The sequence below is a fragment of the Meleagris gallopavo genome, chromosome 1, assembly GCF_000146605.3.
Source record: "Meleagris gallopavo isolate NT-WF06-2002-E0010 breed Aviagen turkey brand Nicholas breeding stock chromosome 1, Turkey_5.1, whole genome shotgun sequence".
Classification (NCBI taxonomy): Eukaryota; Metazoa; Chordata; class Aves; order Galliformes; family Phasianidae; genus Meleagris; species Meleagris gallopavo.
This window is the reverse complement of record NC_015011.2, coordinates 43,759,610-43,778,303: the sequence shown is the minus strand read 5'-3', so window position 1 is coordinate 43,778,303 and position 18,694 is coordinate 43,759,610. Positions and strand designations below refer to the sequence as shown.

The window sequence follows — 18,694 nt, the reverse complement described above, 5'->3', positions numbered from 1 at the left end:
AAAAAAAAATTATTAAAATGAGATATTTTAATGCTGGAAAAGAAGATTTGATGATGTGGTATCAGGTCTGAATTTTACTTTATAAGACTTGCTGATCTGTGTGCCCCTAGAAATGCCCTCAACCTTCCGTGACAGAGTTTTTTAGAAAAATGTTCCTGTTAGGAGGTTTCTCAGACAGGTTTCATGGACGTGCACAGCCACCAAGTAATTCAGAGCTCACTGTGAAGCATCTGCTGGTCGGCTCACGCCAGCCAGCTTGTGGCACGTGCAGCCAGCAGCTGGGGATTAGCAGCAACCCGCTCCTCGCTTCCAACTTCCTCACAGCTCCTGCAGCTGCATGAGAGAATGAAGCAATCCCTGCCGTGGCCTTCAGCTGGTTTTGTTTTTGTTTTTCCCCACCACAAGCATCTGGGTGTTTTGATGCTTTTTGCCTGTTAGAGAAGTGACAAGGCTCCCTTCCAATAGTGTGGCTGAGAGGGAGCCCAGTTCTGATCTTTCTAACTTATACTCCTCCAGGCTCAGAGGATCTTCTGGCTGAACAAATGCCAAGTGGTCTTTTCAGTGCCAGCTGGTACATGAAAAGGCTTCCAAAGGGAGCTGAAAATGGACTGTGATGTTACATGTTGTAGTTGTTTAGCATTAACATCTTGTTCTCAAAATACTAATTTTCATCTAATTTGCAACTGCCAGAAGCACAGCAATACCTTGCTTTGCATAATGGAAGTGTTTGTGAATTCAGTCTTGCTGTGAATGTATCAGCTGTGCTGTCTGAAATGTCACTGAGGCTTGAGGATGAGCACTACAGCCCTGCCTTCATCTGATTGACCCTCACTGGATAGATCTTAGTACTTTTTGGAAATCAGCTTAATTTTTGAAGTAAAATCCTAGTGTGTATATAAAATAAATAAAATATGTAATATATTTAGCATATGTGAAATACAACACTGGATTACTGAGTTTAGAAGTTAATTTAGCAATTTGGGACTGATAATTGCATTTAAATTAAGAACAATGTTAAGAATTATAACCATAGCTGAATCTTGCAGCATTAGGGCTTATGAGACAAAATTCCATATATGCTGTGCTACTGAGGCCTGATTTTCAAAATAACTGTTTAATGGCTGTACCTACTATATTCAATACTGCCTCCCCACAACTTTGATTGTGTGTGTTTTCTGTACCTCGTGATGCCTCAGTCCTCCTCATCCGTGCTTCCTTCGCAGCCCATTGAAATGGAAGCCTGAATACGTAATAGATGTAGTGACAGCTGGCAGTAGAGAGGCATATGGCAAACCATGAGAGCTGTGATGAAAACAGGTGTATTTTATCTGAAGGAAATTATGCATGGGAGTTATTGTGCAGAAAAAAAATAATTGCATCTTGGCACCTACCTCCTTTTGCTTTGCTATTCCTGTTCATTTCTATCTGGCATTGAACAATAGCCTTGATTTTTGGAAGCTGTATTTGTGTATGTGAAAACCAGCAACATCTAAACTATGTCACAAGTAGATTATAAGGCTCACACAACTTCACAGTAAGGCTGCTTCTTATTCTAGCAACTTGTTTAGTAAATTATCAGAAGCTGACTTTTCTATTCTGTGGTGACATCTTTTTCTTCTCATCTTTTTCAATAAAGTCTGTGTTTCTTTTAAGATGTTTGAGAAAGCCATTTGAGTTTACTGCAAATACTACTCATGCTGTAATAATCAGGAAAAAAAGTGCAATATGCACTTATTATCCATACTTCACTACTTTCACTAACCAATAATTGTCACTTCCTACTGCTTCATTCATTACGGTGGCAGTTCTTCCTGTAACAATTAAGTAGAAAGGCTGACAATTATATAAAAACTGCTGCTAACAATTAGTGTTATTTCTAGCTACAAGTTAAATTGATTTTCACATGGATTCAGGAAAGGCAGGAGATTTCAAAAGAATATAAAACACTTATTACACTTATTATTATTAGAAATAATTACTGAATAATCATGTTGGATTTGAGGAACTACTAGCCTGAAATAATAGTATAATATACAATTTTATTTGCAGGGCAAGGCAGCTGGAAAGAAGACAAAAGTTTACCATATTGCCAAGGAGATCATGAGCTCAGAGAAAGTGTAAGTGTCAATGCTAAGCTGAACAGCTTCTCAGTTTATTTTAATTGGGCAGTTTAGATTTAACTGTCTGCTTTTTCTTGCTTTTCTGATAGGTTTGTGGACGTGCTAAAGCTCTTACACATTGTAAGTATAAAAAAATTGTTCTGTTGAAGTTTAGTGTTTTGGTTTTATTGTAGTGAATGTGATTTTTTTTTCCCTGCAGTGTCTGCATAATTTAAAACCTTTTTTTTTAATAATGGATGAATAATGGATGAATGATAACTGTGTCTCCTTTATTAACATATACAGTCTTCCTGCTGAGTTGGGAGTACTGCTTGAATACTTAATATGGATATATATCCATATATGTTAAGCAGCACCATATTTATAAGCCAATTTCTACCACAGCAATCTAAATAGAATCTTTGGTTAGAATGATTTTTAAAGTAAAGGGGAGAGGAAGAGACCAATTTGCCATTAGAAATAGTAAGTAAAAATATGCATTATTTAGATAACCTAATTAGATAGTTTTCTCTTGCATCCATCATATGGCATACTTTTTTAGGCTGCAGCCTTTGACAGGTGCTTGTTTTCTGATAGCAGCTGTGACTGCAGTACACACAACATAATGTCCACAGCAAGGGTTAAGTATTTAATCCTCGTTTATGCAAACCAGTCATGTGTTAAATGTGCTCTGTAGAAGATGAAAAAAATAGCAAATTAATTAGCTTTAGCTTTCTCTAGCTTCATTTGATAAGATTTCTATCAACTTCTAAGTAATATCTATTTGTACCATTTTGCCATTCTATGAAGTACAAGCACAGTGGTTTTTCCTGCCAGAAGTAGTTCCATTACAAACAGATGAGTTTGTCCATGTTGGTCTCTTGAGAAGCATGTTCTGTGAAACTGGGAACAAAGACTCTTATGTATGCATGTATACAGTGCTGTAATATGGAGATCTTCAAGGAAACAAAAAAATCCCACAGCACTTGCTGATTCCTCTTCTGCCTTCCATTTTTGTAATTGATTAGTAATTGAGCCTGTTCAGGCTTGATTTTCAAATGCTAGGTCAGGCAGTTGTGGCCAATGTATAATTTATTTTCAACATTATTTGTAGTGGAGAACTCAAGTCTAAATGCTGATTAAAGGAAGATAATTGTTCTAATGAGTATAGACAATTTTTAAGCTATATGTTTTTAATTATCATATTTTTCCAACATCAGCTTATGTTTCAAAGGTGTCTTCACTTTCCAGTGTGCCAGTTTTTGAAAATTCAGCTTCAGGTAACATGTATGGTATTTACTGGAGCAGGTTTCCCAGCAGAGCAGTTGATGCCCCATGCCTGTATGTGTTAAAGAGACATCTGGGTAAAGCCTTTGGAAGCAAAGGCTGTCCATGTAGAGGACACAGACAGAGGAAGAATGTGGGAGAAGGAAGATAGTAGGGACTTAAGGAAGTTTCTGGTGTAAGCTTAAGGTCGTCCAAACGTTGTAAACATCCAGTGTTGTGTGGGTGTGTGTTTTGTTTTGTTTTACTGGATAGCTCACATGAAACCAGTATGCTAGTTTGTAACTGGCAAGTACCAACAGGTTAGAAATGTTTCTGTCGGCTAGAAGTAACAATCAGCATGTATTGGACATAGCCTAATGGAGGAGACTGAGAGACTTTCCAAATTGGAAACATAGGCTCTGCCCACACTAGGCTACTTTATGAATAGTGAAGAGTAGGTCTTTGCTGAGTTTGTCAGATAAGTCTCCATTACGCCTTCAGTACCCTCTGCCAGGGTTCAAGTAAATACCTGAAATGTAGTGACTAATTGTGCTGATTCTGTTCAGTCTGTATTACCAAAGCCAGTTCTGCAGATAGCGGCTCTTACTACAGCCAGGGAACAGAACTGTTGATGCTTGAAGAATTTGAAGTAGAACCTAAAGATGTTGAGATGGTGGGAATGTGGTTGCAAACTGGTTACAAGCACCACTGATTTTTTTAGAGTTTTTTTTTTTTTCTTCTTTTATATTAATACAGTCGTGTTAGGTGGTGCAGCTCCTCTGGACTGTCAGGGTGCCTCTCTGGACACTGCTGTGCTTTGTGAGTATGCCTGCCTTCTTCTGCTGAAGGCAGACTACAGAAGATCTCTACAAAATGATAAATGCTTGGAGACATTTCTATACCATGAAGTAAGCCAGTCACAGTAGAGATAATGTACTTTAACTGGCTTGGTACAATGGTGCTTTCTCACATGGGTTTGCTTGAGGGAGGAATCGAACATGAGTTGCAATCTTGAATTCCTTGCACTTCTGTAATTATTGTAAATCTGTTTTAGTGGATGAGACTCAAGTAGAATGCTCAGAAACTCCAGAAAACAAAGGGACTTAAATCAAAACAACACACCTGTATGCATCTTTGTGAGTTGTGGCCCATGTGTAGTTTCTGGGGGGCTGAGAAGTGAGAAGTGTTACTTTTTCTCTAAGGGCACTCAGAGAAAAAGAAAGGAGCTGTGAGCTGGATGTGAGACGTGAGGGAATAGGGCACGTTTCTGGGTGGGAGTAATGTAGGGCCAGTGCTCTTTGTGCCTCTTTGTCATGGAATTCTTTGGGAATGCTTTGCTTTGCACAAGTGAGAGAGCTCCTTAAGCCACCCCGTCACCGTAAAGGTGTACTGCTTGGCCTAGTTACTGTCAGCTCTTTTATCCATTTTTTCCTATATAAGAACAAATATGTATGTGTGTGTGTGTATGTGTGTCTGTATATATGTAAATATATGTTTGGTCTTTTTTCCCCCAAACCCACTACTCTCTTTTTTCTCCTTTTCTTTTAGATTTTTCCCCTTCCTGCTGTGGTATGCTAGTGAGGTTTCTGATCCAGCAAGTAAATGTGCTTTTTTGGATGGGTCCTTCTTATGCAAAGCTCAGTGTGCTTCTTTGTGCTACCTTAGAAAAGGAAAGCTTAGGCCTGCAAGCTTTTGCCTGAGCCTTTAGGTCAGTGCTTTCAACTTGCATCCCAGTTCTGTCCTTATTAGGACTCTGAGAGCCAGAAGGAGGTTGTCAGGAGGCACCTGCAACTTTTCTGCAGCCACAAGGTCACCCTCTTTTTGCAGCAGGCAGATCAGAGGTCAAACATCTTTCTATTTTCTGTTCTGTGTCCTTACAGAGGCACTTAGAAGAATGGGAAATTTTGGTTTGTTATGTTTCCATTTTCAGAAAACATTTGCAAAATTAGATATTAAAAAAAATACAAGTTTCTCAACCTCTCAGTTTTTTTTTTGGTTTTTTTTTGCCAACTTTGATATTTGACTGGTCTGAGGTGAAAACATGATAAATTTTTAGTCTTTGAAGTGGTTTAGAATTTCTGACTGAGGCATTTGACAATGAATTGCAGCTGTCATTATCTTCTTGAAAAACCTGATGAAATAGTTTTGATTTGGAAGGAAACATTGGTCCATTATCCACTCTTGCTTGAAGTCGCGTTCTTAGAATATGTCATGGTCAAAGAATTGTTGTAAAAATAGCTACATTATGTTATTAAAAACTTGTAAATGATTTTATTGAGAAAAGGTATGGAATTCCTTGTCAGTTTTCCAGAAGCAACCTCATGGATTTGTAAGATGTCATGATCCATGCTTATTCACGATCTTTATTAACTATAATGTTGTAGTTAAGATTGCCTAGTTATATTTTGCTTTGAATATGTGTTTTGAAATCTTCAAGTGTATTCCTGGCAGCCCTGTTACAGTTTGTCACAGTGCAGCAGACTGGCTGCTTCTTGGAATGCAAACAGGGAACTTTGCTCCTTTCCCCCGTAGGATGTGTGCGTGTGTTCCTTGAAAAGCGTCCAAGTGCAAAGATATTTTTCTCCTTAAATTAAACTGATATTTGAGCTATCCGCAGGTGTATTTAGCTGGAGTTATACTTCAGAAGAAGAGATTATGGCTTATTTTTGCTTTGCTGATGGTATGTTCTAGGAGAACTGATCCAAGATGAATATTGGTGGAAACCTTAGGAGTAAAACATGTAGCCAAATTTAGATCATGTTGTTCTTCTTCTTCCTGTTAAATGCATAAGAAAGTTTAATTTCATCCACTTTGACTTGTCTTCCTTCAGATGTTAGATACCGGCAGGTGCAGTTAATCAGTCAGCAACTGAGTGGGAATTTAGACCCGTTAGTAAATAGTTAAACATCTACTTTTGCTCCTTCTTTGCTGAGATGGGCAGGTTGCTTGGCTTTGCACTGGAATCCTCCAGTGGAAAGAGAGGAATTGTGACTCAGGGCCTTTGCAGAAGGGAAGTGCGTGGGCTGGGCATAGATGATTCATAATGGGGTCAGAATTTTTCAGATATCACTGCTGTTTGCTTATTTAAGGAAACTGTATTAAAGGAGGGGTTGAAGGAAAGAGTGTCAAGCAGCAACAGCAATGTTGGTATCCTTCTTCTGTTTAAAAAGTGGAACAGCTCTAGCAGGGGGGTATACTGATAAAATAAATAAAACTTTCTGAGGTTTTTGAGTTGAGAATGTTTTATCAGGCATTAATTCAGCAAAAAGACATACTCTCAGCAGCCTTTAAAACTGCTTGAACTAGATTTTCATATGGACAAGTACCCAGTGGGCTGCTGTCTTAGTCTAGAATGAATGAGATTATTTTTGGTTTGGGAAGAACTTTCCAGGGATGGTTATGGATGCCATCCTCTTCAAGTGTCTGAGTGAAGACAATTGCCCTAAATTGCATAAATAGCATGGACTAGTGGGAGGTGTCCCTTCCACTAGGAGGGGGGTTGGAACTAGATGATCTAAAAGGTGCCTTCCAACCCAAACCATTCTATGATTCTGTGATTACCACTGGACCCGAACATAATGTAGAAACTCTAACCCAGTAGTTCAAAAAGCAGTTTCCAGGAAGTGTACAACAGCCTCTCATCTTCTGAAAAGAAATAGTAAGCTTGAAAATGTATGAATCATCCCAGTTTCAGATTCATAATCTCTTGTTTTGTGTCATACAACATATGAAATATATGGGCCAGAGTTGCAAGCGGTGTTTTTTAGTGAAATAAGCACATTCCAAAGCATGGCAAAGAATTTTATGAGTATTCAGAAGGCTCATTTTTAATTATAAAACCTTGCTTTAAAATTAAGTGTGGTGAATTGCTGCATTGCTTCCAACACAGTAATTTCTGGGACAGCTCAGGTGGCCGTCTTTGAACAGACTGAAGAAAGCAGTGCTTGTCAGCAGCGTTATGTTAGTACTGAATGCTAAATATCTTTGTAATATGAGCCACTTTTTGTAGGTACTTATGGATATCAGAGCAATGTGTGTATTATTCGCAGCAGTGGTTCTGTTTTTATTCTGGTTTTATAAATCTGGTGCACGGATTTAGTTTTAGAAGGAATTAGGTGCTGATGTGTTAAATTGGTATTCCTGTAATTTCTAATTTTGAAGCCACTTGTATGTAAGAAAGGAACTTTCCCATATAAAAAAAAAAAGAACTTGACTGAATAGCTTCTGCCATTTGGAGTAAAATTTCAGATTTTACTATTTAAATTAATATATTTTACGTTTAGTAATCAAAACAGACCCGCTGTAGGTTCTGGTCCTTTTAGATGAGAAGTTACTTTCTGGGAAGGCGATACTGGAATGGCAGCACTGCCATTTGTTTGGCTTTCCTACCCCTTCTCCTGTTGATAATGCTCTCCGCATTCACCTCCCAGGTTTATCTCAAGATGAACTTGGCATGACAGTTACTTCACACTGCCAGGTTATAAATAAATCTTAATATGATTACAGTGACAAATACATTGCGCCGCCTCTGAAGTGGAGACTTGATAATTCCAAAAAAGAAGGGGAAAAAAAGCTCTGAAGTTTATCGCCTTTGTTGTTCAGCAGTCTGGTTTGCATCATTTGAAAGCTTCACGTTATCTTTCTTCCTTCTGTTTCCTTTCTGCAGGGCTTCCTCCCTTTCCTCAGTTGTGGAGGGAGAAGCAGGGGTGAGGAAAACAAGGTTTTGGTTGGCTGTGCCCATGGCCCAGTCTTCGACAGCATGATCCATGATCCGAAGCCCAGAGAGGTTGATGGACTTTGGATCAAGCCAATAGAGAAAACCAAACCCCCTGCATTTGAAAAACATCCTGCAGGCTCTTTGAATGCTATATCTAGAAGTTAAACAAATGCTCTTAACTACAAGTGACATTCCTGTCTTATCTACTGGTGCTTAAACCTGGCTCCCTGCTCGCCGTTTATTGTGTGGCCAGGGAAAAGCTGGGCTTGTTGATTTCGTTACAGACAAAACCACTTTTCTTTTCATCATGCAAGTAGGCTTATAGTGCTCGGAGAAAATTCTTGTTCCACCCCATGGCGCAGCATATACAGTATATTGTCTGTGCATGGGATTTTTTGAGGGGAATATTATCATAATATGATGGTGCATTTTGCATGAAGCTCTTCAGAAGGCCTCATTTGAGCTTTTGCCATTGTAATTCCATGTATCATTTCAGTGTTAAGCAATGCCCTAGGGTCAGAAAAACCCATAAGATGCAGCTGGTAGTTAACCTATGTGTCACTAGTCTACACAGAGGATGTAAAACAGAGCATTTCCATATGAATAACGCCATCTGTTTTTTAACTCCCTTGCATTTAGTTCTCAGCCTTCCCCATCACAGCCATCGCCCTGTATCTCTTTTCAGTTTCTTGTCATAACTGTGCCCTGGCGCAGCCTTCGCGACCCTAGGTCACAGAGTAAGAAGCTGTCTGGAGCTCGCTGATGTAATGAGGAGAGGCCAGGAGAAAGCTGAGACTGGAGTCTGACAAACCCTAAATAGTGCCAGATGCTGGGCTGATGAGATAGCCAGTGAGACCTGGAGGAGTAGACTTGTGTGTGTGTGAGCCTAATTCTTTTTTTTTAATTATTTTAACCAAAGAACCCTACAAAATTTCAAAGGCAGATGTGAACCCCATGCGTATTTAAAAATATGCCTCGTCACTGCACACAGGAACATGCCATTTAGTTGCCTTTTTCGGGTCACCTACAGATTTTGCGTGCATTATTAGGTTTCAGCAGATGCAAACTAAAAAAGAGCTATTACAAACTGACTGTTTTATGCTGATGCCCAACTTTAAGTGAGACATGATAAAATAGATATTTGGATTTTCTTTTTTCTCATTTTAAAGTTATGTTTTTGATTATTTTTTCGAGTGAAATGCTAAATTGCTAAACCTTTTTTGAAAATTTTATGTGATCAGGGAAAATGCCTTGCCTAATGGATACCACATTTCATTACGTGTACAATCCTAGCCATAGTGACTTGTCCAGGGCTAAGATTTTAATTCTGAGTAGTAATAAGGGCCAATAAACTTAGCTCTGCTCTGTTGAGAGCTGGTCGAAGCATAAAAATACTCCAGGATCCTTCAGCAGCTAATGCAGTTTTCCTTCTTCCTGGAAATGTTTTGAAGGTAGCAATGTTGTTTTGATAATGGACAACATTTGAAATCTCACAGTTCCAGTGCGTTGTTAAAATAGCTCTTTGTTAATGTATATTTTCTTGTGAGAGCTGCTACGTATAGAAAGTTCTTGTGACACAGCATTTTTAATCCAGGCAGCACATCTTCCTAGAATGCATTTGTAAATGACTGCCAAATAACAAAGAATGTGGTTTTAGATTATGATTATTATGATTGCATTGGCTGATATAACATTTTTGCTTTTTGACCCAAATCTTAGCAAGAAGATCTCAAGGATACCAATACCTTGGTATACCAGATAGAAGAGCTTTTTAACTCTAGTTTCCTCATGTGTAGTATCAGCTCATTTCTTAAGGGTGTGTTAAAAAATAATGAACAACCTCCATCCACAGCGTATGTCCAGGAGTGAGAGAGTCAAGCTCCGGCATCAAACTGAAGGGATTAATTCTGACCCAAGGGAGTGAGTTGAAACTGCAGGGAAACATAACCCAGATGGCACCCTCCTCTCTTTGGTAATAGGGAGCAGGGCCTGGAATGTCTGCAGAGAAAACACTGATGTCTGCACTGTGCTTTTGGCTCATGGTGAGGGCTTCTCTTTGTGCTCCGGCAGGATTTCCGGGACGCGGTGGCACACGCCTCTAGGCAGCTCGGGAAGCCTGTGATTGAGGACAGAATCCTGAATCAGATCCTGTACTACCTACCTCAGCTGTACGAGCTCAACCGGGACCTCCTGAGGGAGCTGGAGGAGCGATTGTCTCATTGGTGACTATCAGTGAATGAAGGAACACCACTCCTTTGATGTTGTTAAGATTTGTCTGTGGGGTTTTAAAGACTCCACATGACCACAGTCTGACTCTTGTTTGTTTTTCATATGCCTTCATAAATGACAGAATTGGCTTTGAAAGTACAGGGATACCTTTCCGTTTTGCTGTTTTATTTGGCACTGGGGGGCATCCAGAAGGCATGTCAGCGCATGCTTTAAGCAACCACACTTTTTTGTTTAAAACATAGGTTTCAGTTGAAAGTTCTTGTTTCTACGTGTGCGTGGGCATGATAAACGGACTGACTTCATGAGAGGAACAGGAGGCTCTTCTGAAGATTTGTTTGCCTTTCAGAGGTAGTTGAGGGCTACTAACCAGACAGTGCTGATGGACAGTCCTGCTGAAGTCCATTCTCATTTACACTGGTGGGTGGACCTAAGCCAGCCAAAGAAAGTATACAGACAAAGGCACTGAAATGAGTAAAGACTGTAATCCTGAGCTTCCTACTGTGGGATGTAGATGCCATCTTAAAGTTTGAAGATCCATTTCCTTGGAAATCCAGCTTGTATTAATGTGTTCAAATGGTTCCAGATCATTTAGAGCAGACTGTGAATCAAGTGGTTGCAATCTAACTCCAAATTAGCGTGCAGAAGTGTGCCTGGTAAGACTTTTCAGAATAGTTTATGAGCTGAACGCTGTCTGCTGGACTGTAAGCTTTTTGTTCAGAAATAAACTGTCACATCTTACAGTGAAGATGATCGATATCTTGCTGCAAGGTTAGCATGTATACCTTTTTGTGACTAATTGCTCTGTTCTTGTTTCTAGGCTTGAACATCAAAGAATTGCTGACATATTTGTGAAAAAGGGCCCCTACTTAAAGATGTACTCAACTTACATCAAAGAATTTGATAAAAATATTGCGCTGTTAGATGAACAGTGTAAGAAGAACGCAGGTTTTGCCTCGGTAGTGAAAGACTTTGAGGTACCGTGTTCTTTTTAAAGATATATCCTATTTTGTAACTTTTCAGCAGTTGTCATTTTTACGTAAGACTTTAGAGACCATCCCCTAATTTGATTTTTTTTTTTCTGCTGGGTCTTGGCTTGAGCCCTTATAGGGTGAAAGTGAAAAGAAATTCAAATTTTCCAAAGTAACTTGTCATGCTGGCTGCCAAAAGACTTCCGTTTTCAGAAAATTCAGTACTTGCTACAAGTTGTATCAAAGGCATACTAGCAAAATCACCAGTTGCTTTTTTGGGTTTGGTCTCTTGGCCATAATGCAATGATTAACTGTCTTATTTTAAGCAGGTTGATTTCTCCACCACATAACAGGGTAGTAGCTTACTCTTGGGAATCATATTTCATTTCAGTTAGAAACATACAAAAGTGACTCTTAACAGTCTACATATTTCTAGAAGCTTTTAAACCCAGCCCATGCAACAATCAGTTGAAAGCTGATTCATGTCACTAAAAGCAATGCCAGATTTTTACATAATCCCCTTAAATCAGAAAGGAGATCAGAACACGATCCACACAATCTATGAATTTACCTCCTATGATGCAAGCTTCCCCTTGAGTAATCTCTTCTCTGCTAGTTTACAAATCCTTAAAAAGGCTACTTAGAGCAGGCAAAGGAAGAGCTTGAGTTAGAGTCCATAAGTGCAGTAAGAAGTCTTTTCAAGGATTCAGTGTTTCTGATACATGTTATTTTGAAGGCAAACTCAAGATAATTTTTTTTTAAGTCACGAGTCTTATAATTGTGTGTTGTCTTTAGATGTTCGGATTAATTAAAACTTCTTGAGTGATTACTGCTCTCTTTTCCACCTTTCTTCCTAATGGACATTTACAGTGATCACAAATTAGCATGTCTTTGCAGCTGCCCTTTCCTTTATTTCTGGGAAGATCCACTCCTCTCCTTCATAAGCAAAATAACCTATTTTGAATTCACAGAGAGTATGAATGCTTACTGATGTCTTCTAACTCATGATTAATTTTACATACATCTTCCACACAGGGAAATACTTGCTTTGGGTGCAATGTAATGCTACAGTAGTCACACCTTTAAGATCAGCTTATCTGATATTATCAGCAACTCTTTGTAGTTAAGTTTGCTTTTACTGGAGCCCTTGACTACCACAGAATTGTTGCTTATGTTGACTGTTTCTTTCAGATGAGCCCCCGCTGTGCTAGTCTGGCCCTCAAGCACTATCTGCTCAAGCCAGTTCAGAGGATTCCCCAGTACAGACTCCTTTTGACAGGTATAGTGAAGCTTTTATACAATCTTAAGAAACCAGTCTTCGTGTATTCCAGAGAACTTGCTTTCAGGCAGTTGTACCCATCTGCAAAGCATGTTTATCTGACTACAGTTATATAAAGCTTTTTTGAAAATACAGCATGGGCTTAGAGGCTTTCTTTGGTTTCACAAGTGAAATGCTAATGTTCCCAGCGTTGTGGTGCGCTCCCTGATGGTACGTACAGCGATACTTGGAAAACATGAAATTGTTGGTGTTTTTTGCTTGTTTCTGTGGTAATAAAAGACAGTAATTTTCTTAGAGGGTTGGAAAGCTCCCCTTTTGAATTTTGGAGTGTGTTTTTTTTTGTTTGTTTTTTAATGGAAAATAGTAGTATGGAAAACTAGAGCAAGAAGAAGGAACTGACAGATTTGTCTGTGTAACTGTAAGCTTTTCTTGCAAGTAGTTTCTCCATTTCTCTCCTGCCCGTGTGTTTTGGCATTGAAAACCATTCTCCTCTAAAAGCAGGAAGTGTGGGTTTGGTAAATGTTACTGTTAAGCACTCAAGATTTGTTGCAGGGGCATGAGCTGGTACAGGACTACAAAATCTGGGCTCTGTACTCAGCTTTGGCACTGGCATGTCTGGGTGACCTTGAGGAAGTTGTCTCCTTGATGCGGTACTTTCATTTTCTGTAAAAGGAGTGCAGTGGTACAGGCCTCCTTTGTGAAGTATTTTGAGATGTGTTTGTTGTAAGAGGGGATGGCTCCTGTAAGGATTTGGAAATACTTAAGGCATTGTTTTTGGAAGTTGCTTCTTGATGACCTATTTAAAAATAGCCTCTGTTTATGCAGTAACTGCAAAATAAAATGCTGTATGACCCTTTGTTTGGCTCTGTAGCAGCTTGTTGGCATTTCCCCAGCAAGTACTTGGACTAGTGATGCTGTGGGAGATATAAACTTCAGCGCTGTGGAGAAGTTGCTAAGTTATTAACCTGGACTGTTTTCTTTTAATTGCCTCATGGAAATCGCAGTTGGGGGAAAAAAGGGTTAAGAGTCTTTATCAAATGAACTACTTTGTGGGAGAAAATATTAGTGTCCTTTAATTGATAAAATTAAACCACAAGAAGACATTTGAGGAGTTGCTTTATTTTATAAGGACACTGGCTCAAGGCATTGTGTAGGCTTGCTATATATTCCTCAATCAGTGGAGATGCCTTGGATAAGTTCAAAGGTTTCCAATAAAAAGGCGGAACAGAGGAGCAATTCCTTTGTCAATATACATAGCAAAATGAGAGATGTCAGTGATGAATGGCGCAGAAACACTACTACTATGAAGTAGAAGGAGACTTCTTTGTAACTATTAATTGTCATTGTGGCAGGGAGCAGCTGTTTTAGACAAGACCTGAAAATCTCATCCTGTGTTGACGGGCGTTATGTGGAGGTCTGCAGACCTGGCTGGGGCCACTCAGCTTTAAAAAAGTCTGTAAATACACATGCTATTTACATGAATTGGATTGCAGTGCCGATTTATAATGCTTTAGAAAAATAAATTTCTCATGTTCCATGAGAGGAATGAAAGAGATCAGACTAAGAAGTGAATTATGCTATGGCAGAGGGCTTTTATTTTGGATCTCCTTCATTTTTGCTGTGTTCAATTATTCATGCCATTTCACACTGTCTTCTGAGATTTTCACTCTCCTATATCTCAGTGGATGACTTCTCCACTTTGTTACCTTCTAGCAGCTCTGTATAATATTGAGTAATCTCTGTACAAAGCCTTTGGAGGATATACCAAGTATTCAGCTCTGCTGTTGGAGTGTGCAAAACAAAAGTGATGCTGCAGTGATGCAGCAGCAGCCCCAGGCAAAAACAATGGGCATCTGTGTGTGGCTGAGGAGGGGGCAGTGGCTTAGAGGAGAAAAAACAATCCAGGAAATGAAGCTGCGAGGCCTGAGTCAGCAGGGATTTCTTGCTATTTAGATGCTGTGTCGGTAGGACAGCTTTGTACTAGTAACCTGCTGCTACAAGATTGTTGCTGTGCTTTGAAGTGTAGTTGCTTTTGTGCTAACAAAAGGAGGAGCAGGTGGACTTATAAATCTGGCAAGGAGAGGCACAACTCAGCTGTATTTCTATTTAATTATACAGCTTTTCCATCCCACCAAGGAAATTTCCACTTTCCCACATAACCCTGAGCTCTATACAGCAAATATTAAGTGGGTTGGTGGGGAGGTTAATTTGAGACTCTGTATTTTTAACAGAAAGAAATGAAGGTGAGGTGAATCTCTCCTCCAGAAAATCTGGTTTGAGTAGAAGACTTGTACAATACAAGCAAGCACTTCATTGTCGTATGATAAGCTTCTATCCTCTTTTTCATAACACGAGGCTTGTATAGAGAGAGACGGTGTGTCTTATTATCCTCAGCTGAGTGATGGGAGGCTGAGGGGGAATTGAAAAATCCGCTTTTGAGCGCGCGCTGCTCTTTCACAGCTCAGAAATAGAATTGTCAGACTTGAGGCCAATTCCATTTTGAGAATGAATGCTTTGAGTTTAATGTAATTAAATTGGACAATTTGAGACAAGAAGTAGTTAATGAAGCAGAAGATAATTTTTATTAAGAGTAGAAGTGATAGCTACTGGCCCCTAGCATGAAGGAAAAGTGAATTAGTGGCTGCTGTCAGGTGGACGGAAGGCAAAGGAACATTTTGTCATAAACCAATGCTTGAGTGTTGATTTTTGTTGTTTTTTGGGGTATCTAGCAAAATTATGAATTTTAATTTTTAAGTCTACCTTTCTGAAGACATGTTTAAGGTCTGCCTTCAGAATATAAATAGAGGAAGAGGTCAGACAAAAATTAGCATGTTTTCTATTAAAAAGATTTTTCTCTTTTCATAGAATCACAGAATCACCAAGGTTGGAAAAGACCTACAAGATGATGCAGTCCAACCATCCACCTATCACCAATAGTTCTCACTAAACCATGTCCCTCAACACAAAATCCAAACGTTCCTTGAACACCTCCAGGGTCGGTGACGGTCGAATGGGCAGCCCATTCCACTGCCTGACCACTCTTTCAGAAAAGTAGTATTTCCTAATGTAAATACTTTTATTCCTCTTGAAGTGGTTTGTGTAAATTAATGCACGCATCTTGTTTACATGAAGTCAGTTATTCTATTGCATGAAATGCAGTATTTGGGTAATCAGGCATTTTTTGGATGGGTTTTCTGTTCTCGTGGAGATGTGTTGATAAGATTTGTTTTGCTAGGATGGCCTCTTTGCTGTGTTGTGATCAATGGGAAGCTTGCATTGTCGTGCAGCTGGGAGGTTGCTATCAGTTGTGAAACAGAGATTGCTACTTGCTTGGGTGTTAGTCAGACCTCTGTGCCATTTACAATGCTACAGTTCTCTTTCAGCGCTCTGTAATTTAAAAAAAATCTTTCCACTTAATTTCCTGCATAGTCTCAACTTCTGTTTTATTGTTACATCACTTGTACTGTTCTCTATTATATTAAAGCAGGTCCATGCTTACTGTCAGATTTGTCCTAGGCATACCGATCCTCTCCTTTCTGCTTAAACCAACAGAAGGAAACCCCAGTGCTGAGGGCCTGACACTGTTGATAGTTTTAATATTATTATTATTATTTATATTTTATTCTGTAGTTCTGGAAAACTGTCCGTAATATATATGTGTTTCATGTTTTCACCCAGAAACCAGTGTCTCATGTAGAACAACTATGAGTAAAATGTCTGAACAACTGAAGTACATTTCAAAGGGGAAAAAATTTGGCAAAGACCACAGATACCATTCCACCTTAGTATTTAACTTCTGTATTTATTTTATCTAGGAATGTTTTTGCTAAATCTGTTCACGTCTGTGAAATACTGTTTGCAGAGTTTAAGGCAGTACCTCCAGACAGTTGTTGCAAGCACAGAATTTCCAGTGTGTATGTGCAGAAGAAACTAAAACAGTCTATCGCATTGCTTCTCTGAAGCTGAGTTTTAGCTGTTTACTTGCCAGATACACATACAGAGATCAAAATTGCATATTTACCACTTCCAGGATTTTACAGCCGGAAGTTTTTTTGTCTGTTTCCGTCTTGCAGTACAAGAGCTGCCTTCCTTTCTAAATACAGAATTTTAAACGGTTGCAGTTATAGAATCATAGAAATGTTTGGGTTGGAAGGGACCCTTAAGATCATCTAGTTCCAACTCCCCCGCTATAGGCAGGGACACCTCCCTCTAGATCAGGTTGCAATGTTAAAATCTCTCTTTAATTTTCCCTCTGTTATCCATGGATATGATTTAAAGTGCTAATACGTACAGTTCAAAACAAAACCCCACAAGTGGTATGAGGTGCAGTATTGTTCTTTGGGGGAATGTCATAAGGCATAAATGTGCTAAGAAGCAATTAGCTCCCGTGTTGGGTCTCTGGTTTTAAGTTTTCAGTGCAGTTACTTTGAATATTAAATTGGATGTTTCCATGTACTAAAAAATGCCAGTGGAGCATTTGCAGATTAGTGAATTATATCCACCTGATCTCTTGCCCAGTCTTCAGAGAAGTGACTCTGTGGCTGGCAGTTTTAAGAAGCTGTAGTTGCTGTATAAACTGTAGGGACTCATGCTTTTATGTTGGGAGGTGTCTCCTGAAGTCCTTTGTTCTGGCTCTGGTGGAGGCTGAGTTGCAATATAACTTCAACCTGTTTTCTTTATGAAAGGTGCCCATGATGCTCACTCAGCCCGGGCGGTAATGTGCAGCTCCTACTTAATGACAATGAGGCAGGGGAGAGCAGCTGTTGTGTGCGTGTGAAGGGAGTTCCTGCAGGAACCAAGTTAAAAACCACGTGAACTCCTCTCAGTCCCTTGTAAAATACCTCCTGTTGATTTTAGTCTTACACCAATTTCTTACAAACACAACCCAAGCTGAGACAAGGTGAACTCATTTTTTAGTGGAACATGTGCGCACCTAAACACTGCACTTGAAGGTCTGGTAGCTACTACAGCAAAAGATGTGGAGACACGTGAAGGATGCAGTATTATGGAGCTGGAAAAGTTTCTACCACGTCAGGCTCATGTTAAAATCAGGCGTTGGCCATTCCCTGATAAGGATCAGCCAGAACCTGAAGAGGAGCAGCAGGCTGTGGGTGTTCCCAGGCCCAGCCAGACCTCCCAGCGCTCCCACCCCCAGCTCACCCGCAGCTGCCCCCAGCAAGGCCCTGCTCCTTCATCCCAACCTGCTCTTCATGCTTCTCTTGGATCCTCCCTTAGGTTTTTGCCAAAAAATAAAGCTTCAGTGCCAAATATTTTTCTTCCCGTAGTTTTGTTTTCCTCAAAGCTTTCATTAACTGACAAGATTTCTCACTCTTCATGGTGTTTCGACTGCAGAAATGCATTTCATAATTCCCTTATTTTGCATAAGGAAACCATTACAGTATTCTGAGTGCTCTCTGAGGGGCATGCATGAAGCAAGACGTCCTATGAAGGCAGGAACAATTGGCTCTCGATCCTTCTTGAGTGAAAGGATGAATCTGGGTAGGGCAAACATCTGGGAGCTGAATTCTTTCACTTCTACACAAGATGTGTACAACTGCTAACATGAAATTGAACATTTCCTAGATCATATACTATCAATTTTCTCTAAATCAGTCAGAATGTGAGTACCTCATTTAAAAGACAATTATGAATTAGTACTTGTTGATAATATCAATCTAAAACCTGCATTCCCTTGGAAGTTCTTTAGAAAGTTATGTTTCTTTCAAATTCAAGTAGTTCAGAGCTGCACTGAGGCCATATATTTGTCTTTGACAGGATATCATACTTTTTGGTGAATTGGACACAAGGACAGGGAATGGAATCTCAGGAGGGATGTTTTCTCATCTTGTCAGACATTTGGAGTTAATTTTATCTGAGTAAAACAGATGAAAAAACTACGAAGTCTTGAATGTACTGAGAGTGCCACCTCGTGGTTGAAGAACTAAATTTACAATTGAAAACCAACAATTCCTATGTGAATGTCTGAACTGGCTTATAATTTATAAACTTATAATTTTTAACTGAAAAATATTGATCATAATCAGATTTGCTGTATTGGGTTACTTTTTTCTCAGCTCCTGTGGACAAGTTAAGGCTCAGACAATTATCTATAATCTTCAAACTTTCTTGTGTCATC

The 18,694-nt window shown here is 39.4% G+C and overlaps 1 protein-coding gene across 1 annotated transcript in view; it reads left to right on the top strand.

Annotated features, from left to right (window-relative positions):
- The window catches only part of FGD6 (FYVE, RhoGEF and PH domain containing 6), a gene marked incomplete at its 5' end in the record, with an annotated part of 58,835 nt that overhangs the window by 17,734 nt on the left and 22,407 nt on the right, over window positions 1–18,694 (top strand). The window contains 5 exons of the mRNA XM_019611304.1: window positions 2,050–2,117; window positions 2,210–2,240; window positions 10,153–10,304; window positions 11,129–11,285; window positions 12,471–12,558. Of these exons, the coding sequence (XP_019466849.1) occupies window positions 2,050–2,117; window positions 2,210–2,240; window positions 10,153–10,304; window positions 11,129–11,285; window positions 12,471–12,558 (496 nt within the window). The remainder of the gene's footprint in view (window positions 1–2,049; window positions 2,118–2,209; window positions 2,241–10,152; window positions 10,305–11,128; window positions 11,286–12,470; window positions 12,559–18,694) is intronic.